This window comes from Corythoichthys intestinalis, chromosome 7 (assembly GCF_030265065.1).
Source record: "Corythoichthys intestinalis isolate RoL2023-P3 chromosome 7, ASM3026506v1, whole genome shotgun sequence".
NCBI lineage: Eukaryota > Metazoa > Chordata > Actinopteri > Syngnathiformes > Syngnathidae > Corythoichthys > Corythoichthys intestinalis.
The window spans coordinates 25,990,998-26,005,692 of NC_080401.1; the positions used below are offsets into that span (position 1 = coordinate 25,990,998).

Consider the following 14,695-nt stretch of genomic DNA (forward strand, 5'->3'; position numbering starts at 1 on the left):
TCTGGCCGTTGGACTCCGGATGGTATCCTGACGTGAGGCTGGCCTTGGCCCCGATGAGACGGCAAAACTCTTTCCAAAAACGTGAGACAAACTGTGGCCCCCGGTCTGAGACGATGTCCCGGGGGAAGCCGTGAATGCGAAATATCTGTCGCATCATGATCCCTGCTGTGTCCTTGGCAGAGGGCAAGGCTGGCAAGGCTATGAAGTGGGCCATTTTAGAGAAGCGGTCGACTACTGTCAGGATCGTGGTGTTTCCCTGGGAGACAGGGAGCCCCGTGACGAAGTCCAATGATATCTCTGCCCATGGTCTGGAGGGAATCGGAAGAGGTTGAAGGAGGCCCATGCGTGGTCTGGTGGACGTTTTGTTACGGGCACATACCGAGCAAGCCTCGACGTATTCCCGGACCTCCGGCTCCATGCCTGGCCACCAGAACCTCCGGGAGATGGCATGCATGGTGCGCCTGACTCCCGGGTGACAGGAAAGCGGCGTGGAGTGGGCCCATTGGATCACCCGGGGGCGTAGGTCAGCCGGGACAAATAGTCTGTTCTCAGGGCACCCCCGAGGTGTCCGGACCCCCCCTAATGCCTGCTTAACCTCCGTTTCTATTTGCCAAGTTACCGCCCCTACCACACAGTTCAGTGGCAGGATGGGTTCAGGTTCCTTGGCTACAGGCTCGGGGTCGTAGAGGCGTGAGAGGGAGTCTGCTTTGATGTTCTGGGACCCCGGCCTGTAAGAGATAGAGAAGGAGAATCGATCAAAAAAGAGCGCCCACCTGGCCTGGCGAGAATTGAGTCGCTTAGCTATCTTGAGATACTCTAGGTTGCGATGATCTGTCCAGACTATGAAAGGCTGCTCCGCTCCCTCGAGCCAGTGCCGCCACTCCTCCAGAGCAGTTTTGATGGCGAGTAGTTCTCTGTCACCCACGCTGTAGTTCCGCTCCGCTGGCGACAGGCGGCGGGAAAGAAAGGCGCAGGGATGAATCTTCCCGTCATGCTCGGCTCGTTGGGACAGTATAGCCCCAATGCCCTCACAGGAGGCGTCAACCTCCACCACAAACTGACGATGGGGATCAGGCATGGTCAAGATGGGGGCTGTGGTGAAACGGGTCTTCAAGGCCCGGAACGCTGCATCTGCCGCAGGGGTCCATTCGAAACGAACCTTGGTGGAGGTGAGAGCGTGGAGAGGGGCTGCAATTGTACTAAAACCACGGATAAACCGCCTGTAAAAATTGGCGAACCCGAGAAACTGCTGAACCTTCTTTCTACTGCCCGGTGTTGGCCAGTTAACTACTGCGTTAACTTTAGCAGGGTCCATCAAAACGCCCCCAGGGGTTACAATAAAACCTAAAAAGGAGATTGTGTCAACATGAAATTCACTTTTCTCTGCTTTAACATATAGGTCATTAGCGAGAAGGCGCTTCAAAACTGATTCTACATGCCGCTTGTGGGTGACTAGGTCGGGGGAGTAAATGAGTATGTCGTCTAGATAAACAAAAACGAAATGGTCGAGAAAGTCTCTGAGTACGTCATTGATCAAAGCCTGGAAGACTGCGGGTGCGTTGGTGAGGCCGAAGGGCATATCCAAATACTCGTAGTGGCCATCCGGGGTATTAAAAGCAGTCTTCCACTCATCTCCCTCCTTCATGCGGACTAGGTGGTAGGCGTTGCGGAGGTCTAATTTAGTGAAGACCTTGGCCTGCTGCAATTGATCGAATACTGAAGACATGAGGGGGAGTGGATAGCGATTCTTGATGGTTATGTCGTTGAGCTGGCGGTAGTCTATGGTGGGACGGAGTGACCCATCCTTCTTTCCTACAAAAAAGAAGCCTGCCCCCGCTGCAGACGAGGAAGGACGGATGAGGCCTGCTTTAAGGGAGGCTTGAATGTATTCACGCATGGCGACTTTTTCAGGACGGGAGACGGGATAAAGGCGCCCCCTGGGGATAGTGGAGCCCGGGATAAGGTCAATAGCACAGTCATAGGGACGGTGGGGTGGCAGAGACTGGGCTCGGGTTTTGTCAAAAACCTGGCGTAAATGGTGATAGCAGTCTGGGATGGTGCTCAAGTCGATTGCCGGTTCTGGAGTGACAGAAAGAGAAAACTTGTTAACTGCAGTCTCATCATTAACATGACCTTTGACCCCAGGATTCTTCTCTTCAAGACAACGTCCCTTACAGTCTGCACCCCACCCCAGTACGGCACCAGAGTTCCAATTTATATGAGGTTGGTGCTTACGGAGCCATGAAAGACCTAAAACCAGTGTCTGGGCTTGTGCAGAAAACAAATGGAAAGACATAGTCTCAGTGTGTCCTTGGAAAGTGACTTCTATGGGCTCGCATGAGTGGGTGATAGAAAAAAGTCTCTCACCATTGAGAGATCTGGCCACCAGGGGCCGATCGAGAGGGATAGCACGAAGGCCCATGAGATGGCAAACCCCCCAAGGCATCAGACAGTCGTCCGCACCGGAATCTATCAGGGCAGGGAGTGTATGGGAGAAGGACCCGTTTTTAACCTGTACAGTAGTCGTAGAGCGAGGGGTGGGACACGCAGGTTTATTGTTGTGACTGGACCTGGATTTGCGGGCAGCACAAGCCGCCACCAGGTGTCCCGAACCCCCACAGTAGAAGCACAGCCCCTCCCGTTGCCGGCGTCTGCGTTCAAGCGGAGATGTACAAGTGGGTCCAAGCTGCATAGGTACGGCTTCATTATCGTCCCTAGGGGGTGAGGCTGGCGGTGTGCGAGCGTGGGGAGGTTCGGGCCGCTTCAGCAACTGGGGAAGCGGTCTCACAGTGTGGGTAGGTCGGCTCTTACTAAGCTCTTCAAGACGGTGGTCTGTGCGCACGGCAAGGGCGATGAGGTCGTCCAACCCCTCTGGAAGGTCGAGCGGTACGAGGCGATCCTGGATAGTGGGAGAGAGTCCCCTTAAAAAAGTGTCATAGAGGGCGGTGTGGCACCAGCCGCAACCTGTGGCCAGGGTGCGGAACTTAATGGCATAGTCATTGACTGAGGCTTCTCCCTTATGCAAGTTGCTAAGTTCTCGGGCACGGTCTCTCTCAGAGCAAACAGGGTCAAACGTTGTCTGAAGGGCATCTTTAAATGAGGACAAGACGTGGCATGATAATGAATCGTGCTCCCACTCTGCCATGGCCCAGGCCCGGGCCCGTCCCGACATATGGGACACCATGAAGGCGATACGAGAGCGATCAGAGGTGAATTCATGAGGCAAACAATCGAAGTGCATGCTGCAGTCAGTAATAAAAGCTCGGCTTGTACCTGGATCCCCATAGAACCGCTCCGGCGGCGCCAATCTAGGTCCTCTTCCGGAGACTGTGGGGGAAGTAGCGGGGGGGGGGCAGGCAGAGGATCCGACAGTGGAGGCTGAGTGTGCTGGAGGCAGCAGGGCTGTGAGATTCATTAACAGGTCATTCGTTTGCACCAGCTGTGCGGCCATCGTGGTCTGAAAGTTCTCCTGGCGGCTGAGACGAGCTGCTTGTTCTCGGAGCGTGGCAACACACTTGGCAAACTCCGCTGAGTCCATTTCTGGCCAAATTGTTCTGTCAGGCCGAGATGACGAGGCGGGCTCAACTGCGGAGTTTCAGGCAAAAACTTTTATTGACAAAAACAGAGGTTCTTCCGCTAGCATGCGGGGATGAGGAAAAATACCAACAAAAGGCGCTCCTAACGGAGGAATGAGTCAGGACAATCTCGATCAAAAACTCAAACAAAAGGCACTCCAAAAGGAGGAAAATTACAAACATAAAACGCTCCAACTGGAGGAAAAAGCCAAGACAACTATGATCAAAAGTAAAATCTAGACAACTATGAATGCTGTGAAACCAGGCCGACGTGACTAACATGGGTAGTAAGACAATTTGGCACCAGACAGGGGAGATGCAGACTATTTATACACAAGAGGTAATGGGCAACAGGTGGAAACAATAGGTGATTAGGTGACAAGAGGAAGGGCAAGTGTACAGACACAAGGAGGGTGAAGCCTTCAAAATAAAACAGGAAATGACGTGACACAACTCCATGACGTGACAGTTTGTTCTTTTTCACAGATAGTCCGCTAATGTGAATGCACATCAGAACAATGCAACCGGAGCAGCGTGCGCTTTAGCTACTTTATGTGCAGCATTACAACGTGGGGCAGTGAGGGTACTCGCAGGGCATCTTTAGAAGTGGAAGTGCAGCGGGTACGCTATTCAAAATCAACAATGGCAAACCATGGTTAAATGTTGCTGTGTTGCGCTAAGCAGTTGCATTTGATACACAGAATCGGGTTCTAATATGGTGGCTGCGTTTTGCGTACTGTTGCTGAACGTACCACGTGAGAGTGATGGAAGCCAGGGCAGGTGGAGCCTCTCTCTCTCCTGGAAGTGACGACAATTTGACAGTCCAAAAAGTCACGAAAGTGAAAGCGATTCCGCGCCTGTGTTACTTGGGGTTCCACGCGGTTTCCTTTCGTGGTTTAATTTCCCCTAATGCATTTTTTATATACTCCAGTTGGCTCGAGTCAGGAGGGAGCAAACCCGCTGTTTGGCCTAGCGGCGATTTGCTATGCTACGCTACATTAGTTTTTTTGTTGTTTTTTTTTTAACTTTCAAACTTATATGCATACAGGCACCAAGAAAGACACGCACAGATGTTCAGTGACGTGCGGTGAGGTTCATGGTTGGTGAGGCACTGACTCCATTAGTGTCAGATGTACAAATATATAAACCAAAAAGGGTAGCTTATTCAATTGGCTACTAGTTATTTAATATCTCATCAGCATTCTTCACAATACACGAACACACGGTACATATTACAGATACGTAAAAGTAAGAAAATAATATGTATTTACTCTACACCCTCCTTGTGTTGGCCATAGCAATTCTATAATTCATGCAACATAAATGAGAGTAAAGAGTGGTGTACAAAACCACAGATTTCAGTTTTGACCTGTAGTGAAATATTCAGTTTAATAAAGAGTTTATTAACTTTTAATTCTGACACTTTAATCAATTTAAAACAGATTGCTCAACAAAAAGCATGAAAAGAAGAACAAAAGTTAGTTTTTAAATATTGTATTGTATTTTTCTTAGTCTAATCTCTTTATGAAAAGATTGAAATGAAAATTGTTTGTGGTCTTACCTTTATGAATGCACGGGGTTTTAATATCATTGCAAAATATAAGACAGTAATAATTTTTTTTTTTTTTTTTAACTATATACAGTTTCCCATGTAAAAATAATGCTATGCTCCATTACTTACAGCACCATGCTGTGAAGCTCCACGCTCCTACCCCTCCCAGGAGGAAGGTTTTTCCTCTTCTATTTGTCCACTCAATGAGGGCGCCTTTTGTCCACGTGCTGCTGCTTGGAAAGTTTGGTTTGCGCAGTGTGAATGCTGAACCTCTTTCAACAACTAATTTGCAAGTGTTGTTGCGAAGTGGCTCTCCAACCGGACCCTGGTCCTCTTGGTTTAATGTAAAAGCGCCCCAAGAAACTGCTGTCAAAGCAGCACTTTTTTTTTTTTTTTTTTAATGAAACTTTACTTGTTTTCACTGATCTTGGTTGCGTTAAACTGATTCATCTATTTGACTCAGTTGAAGTCGGGGAATGTTAAATGACAAAGGATTGTTCAGCCGTTTGTGATGTTACAACCTGTCAAATATGTTTGCTTTGCTGTGTTTGTGCCTTGTTGAGGTTGTGAGGTGAGACAATACACTGTTTTTTTCATCACCTGATTCCATGTCGTATGTATGTTTAGCTCCAATGGCTGCTGGACAACTACGAGACAGCAGAGGGTGTGAGCCTGCCCCGGTGCTCCCTCTATAACCATTACTTGCGACATTGCCAGGAACAGAAACTGGATCCGGTCAACGCAGCCTCCTTCGGCAAGCTCATTCGCTCAGTCTTCATGGGCCTGAGAACCCGGCGCCTAGGAACCAGGTACGACTTGAGCTTGTCCTTCCGTGACGTCGAAGCTCCTGATAACAGTAATCAAGTAGCTATTAGCTATGTAACGAGTATGACGATGCTTCTAGGCATTAGCGACATGCTAATGACCATGATTACTCTGATGACATGCTTTCTGGCTTTTGAATCTTCCAGAGGCAACTCAAAGTATCATTATTATGGCATCCGGGTGAAGCCAGACTCTCCACTAAACCGGTTGCAAGAGGACACCCAGTACATGGCCATGAGGCAGCAGCCTGTCCACCAGAAACAAAGGTCACCATTCTTAGCGCTCGATTTTCCCATAATCCTTTGTTGTCTATCCCTAAAGAGCCTCATGCAGCAATGTCTACTTAATTTTGTTAGATGATCATGCTGAAATTTTTCATACAGTGTTTCTTTAATCCCTGTAAACTGAGCCTTGAGCTGTTTATCAGTCTCATTTCCTCTTCTTGGTTACACGTTTACTTTCATGTTCTGGTTGAATTTGACGTAGAAAACTACTGTAATACCTATTTTTATTGAATTATTTCAAGTTAAACCAATAATCCTGCCCTTTCGTGCCTGTGTAGGTTCAAACCTCTGCAGAAGGTGGATGGAATGCCTGACAATTTGTGTGTGAACTCTCAGTGTAATAACACGCCAGAACAATCTGTTGCAGCTCAGAGCCAACACCACCAGCAGTATATAGGTCAGTGAATGAGAAGATGTCTTCCTGATTACCGTATCTTCCAGACTATCACGTTTTTTATAGTTTCGCTTCAACATGCGACCAAAACCCCTTTCAGACATGGCCTGAAGTCCGGTAATATTCTGCACTCCTGTGTGAACGCGATGTCCTGGCTCAGTTGACTCAGACAATTTTAACTTTTTGTCTTTGCCGTCAGAAAAATTAACTGAATTTGATAAGTGGTAAAAAAAGAATTAATTAACTATGTAAATACTTGATCCAACAATTGTTTACCAGTGTTAGGGCTTAAGAGGAGTAGGTTCACTTTTGAAAGGGATTCCGCCAAGAGTCTTTGGCCCAGCAAAGGCAGTATGAGTCTTAGTAGTGTTTATTCTTCCTAATATTGTTGTTATTTTCTTAAATAATTGTGATTAAGAATGTATCATGGTCATATAAATGGGTCAGAACAGTACAGTTTCAGCTGAATCCCAAAAAAAAGGTAGATTGCGGATCACATCTCACGGTAATGTTGCTGTGTATTATGTCTGAAAGGAGCTTTGTACTGTGACGTTTAATCCGAAAAATACGACACATTCGTCATTATCAGTGCTATCAGTGGAATATCAATTACTGTATATCCAATCTGGTGTCTAGTGATAACTTGCCAATATGTCTTCATGCAGACACAGCCCACAGTTTGCCTGAATTTCCCACTCCTGACATGGGCACCCAGCCTCTGCCGGAGCGCATCAGTATCAACGACATCAAAAAGCTGCAGACCCTCTACAGAGAACACTGCGAAGTAGGTGACGGCCATGCATTTCAACTTTGTTCCAGTGTAGGGTATATTCAAGGGGTAGGGGGATGTGCCAAAGGTTGTGAATTCCGACACCCCACAGATTGATGCGTTACCTGTCTTGGCCAGGATTCCTTTGTGCTGGTGTTGCTCCTATCACATACAATTTCAACCTTGATTGCATTGTAATATTGCATGTAAAAAGTTTAAAATCAATCACTCACAAGGTTGTTGCATAGACTTCATAATTATATTGATGGGACCCATCCACAGTCACTGCGCCACGCCTTCAAGTAGGTGGCCGTCCCACACTCTGCTTCAGTTATTTGCAATCAGTCGCAGTTATTCACACATGCAGCGATCCAACGCCGAATTTAGGTTGAAAAAGTACGAAAGCTGTACTGCATACAAACAGGAAGGATTGTCTCAGGAGTGATTTTTTTCGAGGATTCAAGGTAATTATTATATTTTTCGTACCATGCATGCATTTTGAAACGTTGTGAAAAAAATCAATGGAAGAAATTAACCGCTTCAGCATTGGCGTCATAATTCGCAATATTTACGTAAAATAAATGTTAACTGCCCGGTTTTTTGCTTTTAACCAAGAATCGAGACTGTTTTACGTGCATATCTATAAAGGATTCAGGGATTTAGGCATTTATTTATTCACAAGAATTTTCAACGTAAAAAGCTCTTAGCGGTGATAAGGCGGCGCCACAATGGCTTAAAGACTAGCAGCACATTTGACATATTTACCTAAAATAAATGCTAACTGCCTGTTTTTGCTTTTAACCAAGAATCGAGACTGTTTTGCATCCATCTATATAAAAAATTCAGGGATTTAAGTATTTATTCACCAGAATTTTCTACGTAAAAAGCGGTTTGTCTGTGCTTCGACTCGGTCAACTTTGACGGAGATAGGCCCCCTATTAATTGGCCCCGCGCTCTGTGTCCCGTCAATATATTATGAAGTCTATGGTTGTTATGTCTACTGTCCAAAAAATGTAATATTTAATAAGCGTTAAAGCACCTAATATAAATGTGAAGGTGCTTTATTTGGCTCAATGCTCAGTGAAACTTGCTGATTGGAAATTTGTAAACACCAGAAAAAGATAAGTCAACAAAAAAAAAAGTTTTTAAAATATATATATTATCATTGTTGCTTTTGGGGGAAAAACTGCCAAGCTACATGGACAGTGTATAAAATGTAATTGCCCGCTTTGATTCATGAATCAACTGTAGCGATTTTGCTCATCACATTTTTTGTGAGATGAGTGCATTTTCACTGACCACTTCGGAGCTTGATTGCCAACAGACCTTTTCAATCAAGAAATCACTTCAATAGAACCTGAAGAGATCACAGTGCTATTTCACAGAACCATTATTTTTAGTTCTTCTTTTTAAATACTTCAATTTCAGTGTTTCAGAAAGCAGCCCTGTTGGCCTTATAGCTCTCGTTGCCCGATTCCGGATTGAATAACACAATTTTAAATTATTTGCCAACAGTCCAAATGTAAAGGCTGATGTCCTCAACATGCTGCATATTTATTATGACGGATTTATTTTCTGAATTGGTTGTTTGTAAAGTGGCAAGAGTAAAGCGCTCTGGCCTTGTAACCTATGCTCTCAACTTCAGACATCATCATATGATTGCATAATTCACTTGAAGAACCTCAGTCAGCTTTCACCATTGGTTGAAAAGGGAAATAATAAGAAACATTACAATCAGGGGGCTTAACAGACAGAAGCTGATGTGATTAAAGCAACCAAGTGCTTTATCGCATTATCGCCGGCCTCCCCTTGTCCATCCTGCCCGCGTTCCCTTTGTTCCTGCCTTCTTTTCATCCAGGAGCAGCTTTCAAGACATGCCAATTAACCTTTGTGCACGCCGGCCGGACATCTCGGTGTCTTTGTGGCGGCCTCCCCGCGGGCCTTTGTATCGCCTCGTCCGCACACGGGCTCGCGGCCTTCCACCTTTGTCTGCTGCTCTCATGCCACTCTGTGTGTTTCATGTTCATACCTCTGACTTGGTTCCCTTCATTTGGAGCTAACCGTGACCTGTTATCTCATTAGCAAAGGCTTCTCCTTATCGGAATTAGAGGGCGATAAATTTTTTTCAAATCATGTTCAGCAAGAAAAACAAATTCAGTAAAATCCTTTGAAGTATCTACAGGACAAATTCAATCCACAGACATGAATGCTATCATGAGCTTTTTCGCTCCAGTATGATTTTTTTTTTCTTTTTAAGGCATGCAGTTTTTTTCTGCGAGGCCAAAAAAAGTGCTTGTTCAAAGGGGGATGGGGAATTCTCCTTTTTGTTTTGGAGTTCTGTGTTTGACCTGTTGCTGGGGGCAACCGTAAACAAGGTTGCCATGGCGACAGCTAAGTAGACGCGAAAACATAGCTGGTGATCGAAGCCTACACCGCTGTGTAAAAAGATCCAGCGGCAAACACACTCTTGGAGAGGGAGACTCAGAGTTGTTGTACTGGTGCCAATATATTAACACAAGATATACAGCTCAGCAAAAAGATTACAATATCTGTTCATGTTTACTTTACCTAGCTGAGCGCGGATCTGTAATTTCCATTTAAGTTCCCTCATAAAATTGTTTGTGAATTTTGGGGTTGGAGTTGTGAGCCCAGGTCAACACGTTGCCAAATGTGTGCAAATTCATAGGAAATTTGCAGTTTGACACCCAAAACGTGACCTTTGAGGACGTTGATTGATGTGTGGTGTTCCCGCTGGCTGGCGGCGGCACCAGCCGGGCCCGCAGTGAGGAGCGGGAGCTGCCTGTAGGATCTGTGTTGTGTGTCTGGTTGCCATGGTAGGCCTCTCAATGTTTGCCCTCCCTCTCACTGCTCCTCCCCTCCCTGCAGGCCACTTTGGATGTGGTGATGAATCTTCAGTTCTACTACATTGAGAAACTCTGGCAGACCTTTTGGTACTCAACAGCGCCATCTAGTGACGGGAGCACCACCATCCCCAACAGGTCAGCACACACGCGGATTCTCCCTCCCCCAAATTATAATGGGGAAACAGTTTTATAACCCCTCACCCCACCCCTCAATTAACTAATAGATGCCATTAAGGGCGATAGACGGCCCCTTCATTTGAACTGTGAGGACTGGCAGAGATCGTTTCAGATACAGAACAGCAATTCATTAAAAAAAAATAATAATAATAAAAATTGAAAATACTTTTGAGGTTTTCAAGATCATACCATAAAGGGTCAGACAACACCTTTAATATGTGCATCCCAGTGGAAAGCATCTTGTTTAACTCATATACGGTAGTAGCTGAACCAGAGTTGCTTTGAAAATAATCTGTTTTACAGTCACCACACAGGAATATTAAAATATTAACACTTACAACAACACTGAATCCAGGCAACAAATGAACAACAACTAAATAAAAAATGCTACTAAAAGCTAGTGTTTCCGGGAAACGGCAGCCCTTAATGTGGGCAGACATTTTATCACTGCTAGTAATATTTTAGCCAAACAGTTGTTAGCATAACCAGATTTCCCGCCTTTCCTCGTTACATGATTAAAACTCATTATGACATCCACCTATGCATGAGTCTATCGATGTTTATGAAGGTTGGTATAACTGACGTCAGAAAATGGCTGCACTTGTAAGGGGCTTTGTTGTGGCGTCATGTTTAAACATGATTTTCTACATTATTAAATGTCTAAGAAAATTTCCATTTGAATACTTTAATTTGGGTGGCCATACAGTGGTATAAAAAAGTATCTGAACCTTTTGGAATTTCCCACATTTCTGCATGAAATGACCATCAAATGTGAGCTGATCTTTGACAAAATCACACAGATGAAAAAACAGCATCTGCTTTAACTAAAACCACCCAAACATTTATAGGTTTTTATATTTTAATGAGGATAGTATGCAAACAATGACGGGGGCAGGGGGTTAAGTAAGTGAACCATCACATTCAATATTTTATAATATCAGTCTGGCAAATCAATCTTGGCCCATTCTTCTCTACAAAACTGCAATAGTTAGTCAGAAATCTGGGATGTCTGGCATCGCTGTCTTTAGGTCATGCCACAGTATCTCAATGGGGTTCAAGTCTGGACTTTGACTCGGCCACTCCAGAACGTGTATTTTGTTCTTCTGAAACCATTCTGAAGTTGATTTACTTCTGTGTTTTGGATCATTGTCTTGTTGCAGCATCCATCCTCTTTTTAGCTTCAACTGTCTGACAGACAGCCTCAGGTTTTCCTGCAAAACATCCTGAAAGACTTAGATTGTTTCTTCCATTAATGATTGCAAGTTGTCCAGGCCCTGACGCTGCATAACAGCCCCAAATCATGATGCTCCTTCCACCATGCTTTACGGTGGGGATGAGGTGTTGATGTGGGTGAGCTGATCCAATTTTCCTCCATTAATGACGTTGTGTGTTACTCCCAAACAATTCAACTTTGGTTTCATCAGTCCACAAAATATTTTGCCAAAACTTCTCTGGCGTGTCCAAGTGCCTTTTTGCGAACATTAAACGAGCAACAATGTTTTTTTAGACAGCAATGGCTTCCTCCGTGGAGTCCTCCAACGAACACCATTCTTGGCCATAGTTTTACATATAGTTGATATGTGCACAGAGATATTGGACTGTGCCAGTGATTGCTGTAAGTCTGTAGCAGACACTCTAGGGTTCTTTTTTACTTTTCTGAGTATTCATCGCTGAACTCTTGACGTCATGTTTGGTGGACGGCCACTCCTTGGGAGAGAAGCAACAGTGCCAAACTCTCTCGATTTGTAGACAACTTCTCTGACTGTCCATTGATGAACATCCAGACTCCTACAGATGGTTTTGTATCCTTTCCCAGCTTTGTACAAATCAACAATCCTTGATCACAGGTCTTCAGACAGCTCTTTTGACTGAGCCATGATCCACATCAGACAATCCTTCTCATCAAGACTATTCTTACCAGGTGTGTGTTTTATAGTGAGCAGGGCAGCTTTAAACCACTCTTCAGTGATTGGGCACACACCTGAGTTTGTTTGAATTGTTTGGTAAAAATTGGTTTCAATTGCTCTTTAAGTCACCTTAGGTAGAGGGTTCACTTACTTATCCCCCCCATGACATTGTTTGCATGCTATCCTCATTAAAATATGAAAACCTATGAATGTTTGAGTTGTTTTAGTTAAATCAGACACTGTTTTTACATCTGTGTGATTTTGACAAAGATCAGATCAAATTTGATGGTGATTTTATGCAGAAATGTGGGAAATTCCAAAAGGTTCAGATACTTTTTCATACCACTGTATGTCCTGCATTATGCAGGACATTCCTTCATTCAAATGTGTAATCCTGCATCCCACGCACCTTAAAGCAGGTAATTTATTTGTCTTCGTTTTTGGAGTTGGACCTAAACGCAACACACTGCACTATGTTCACGAGTGTTTGCTGCATGGAAAGCTGCTACAACCGAAAGTTATTTTACCTCAACATCTAATGTGCTGTCAACTCAACCTGTAGGCACCACTGACACAGATGAGTAATTTTTCATCGCCAAAGAGTTAGAAAGCAGAAATTGTTTGTGTTAGCAATTTGCAATTAGCATGCTAGCGGTTAGCAGCTTACCACTTTTGACACAGCTATAGTTGGTGGTGCACGATGCTTTGTAATAATTGTAAACAACAAAATATTTCTCTGTGCAATATTTATTTAAATAAAAAAATAAAAAAAAAAAAGCAAAAAACCTTTTGCATCACATTAGTGTCGTGCTGCGTATTAAACACTCTTTTTATATGCACCTTTTACTTGGTGTTTGTTCCTAACTATGTCTTGTTTACATAATTTTTCTATTCAGAACTGCTATTTGTAGATGTATATTTAGTTTGTACATTCAAAGCCATAAATGTCCAGCAAATATGGCAGTATTTTCATTGTCGGATGCACCGACAATGAAAATACTGCCATCAAAGCATGTTCACCTTTTCCCAAAACCTTTTTTCTCTCTTCTGTTACACTTAGCCCTACATCATGTTATGGTTTATCATAAATAAGTTGTACAAAACATAAACCTTAGAATTACTGTACTGTACGGATGTCCATTTTCAGAGAATCGCACTCGGGTAAAAAAGATGTTTTATTTTAACTATTTGCCTGCCACAAATCACGATATACAGTGATCCTGGTTTTTCACAATTAATTGGGACCAGAACCTGCAGCGATAAGTGAAAAACCGCGAAGTAGCGCACAGCCCCCCCCCCTCCCCCCCCCCCCCAAAAAAATTTTTTTTGTGTTAAATGTATTTATTCAGATTTAGCATTGGAAAGAGATAAATATCAAACTTTTTTTTTTCAATATTTTTCCCATGGTATATATTTTTTAAAATGTATATATAGATTTTAATAAATGGTTTTTAAGCACTCCAAAGGTAACTAGGCCTGCAAGCAGGACTGAACGGGCCCTCGCAATCTAGCGCAACTCGGACGTCACGCAACTCGGACTGTGTGCAGGTCAGGGTGGTGGCAGATCCTCCTCTCTAATCATCTCATTAGAACCTAACATGCTCGAAAGTCGCCTATATACAATCCCACACCCAAGAGATAAAAACCCCTATTGGAGAGAGTACTACAAAAAAGGAGCCACTACTGAGCTGTGCAGCCAAGCCCTTATTCAAAACCCAAAATTAATCTTCTAAGTGGGCCAATTCGACCAAGTGTGCCAAATATTGTGGCTCTATAAGCTGCCTGAGTCTCTGGAAAAAAATATTTCCTTTAAATGGCGAACAAAGGGTCGTCACGGCAACAGACAGAGACACTTGGACATGGGCCGTAAATAAGTATTTTAATAGCTGTTGAAACTACAATGACCAACCTGAAAAGAACTGAACATGTATTGGAAAAACGAGTGACTTTCAATTGCCACTAGTTGGCGCTGTAGGTTTGATGCAAATGACCCCTACAAGGCCCTTCAGGGTATGACTCTCAACAAGCACGGGAAGTTTGGCGCAGATATGTTGTATATCTGCCGAGTTATGACTGTTCAAAGTTTTTGGAGAGAAAAATTGTTGACAGTCATTTTCACTTTCCTGTTTGGACCCCTCCGCTTCAACGAAACTTCAATATTTTTCATCAGGCACCTGAAGACAGGTCTTAAGGCTTCCCTTATGCAGGTTTGAGGTAGATTGATTTTTTTCCCTTGGAGAAGGAGTGTGTCCCGTAAAAAAGGGCATTTCCTGTTCCCACTAGGAGGCGCCAGGCACAAATGGTAAAATTTCAATCCAGTCGTGCTCAGGCTTGTATACCTCACACAC

The 14,695-nt window shown here is 44.2% G+C and overlaps 1 protein-coding gene across 6 annotated transcripts in view; it reads left to right on the forward strand.

Moving 5' to 3' along the window:
• rfx2 (regulatory factor X, 2 (influences HLA class II expression)) overlaps positions 1–14,695 on the forward strand; it is a 79,115-nt gene that overhangs the window by 43,453 nt on the left and 20,967 nt on the right. For all 6 annotated transcript variants that reach the window (XM_057841091.1, XM_057841096.1, XM_057841090.1 and 3 more), the window contains 5 exons: positions 5,755–5,936; positions 6,099–6,218; positions 6,515–6,633; positions 7,296–7,414; positions 10,286–10,398. In XM_057841091.1, the coding sequence (XP_057697074.1) occupies positions 5,755–5,936; positions 6,099–6,218; positions 6,515–6,633; positions 7,296–7,414; positions 10,286–10,398 (653 nt within the window). The remainder of the gene's footprint in view (positions 1–5,754; positions 5,937–6,098; positions 6,219–6,514; positions 6,634–7,295; positions 7,415–10,285; positions 10,399–14,695) is intronic.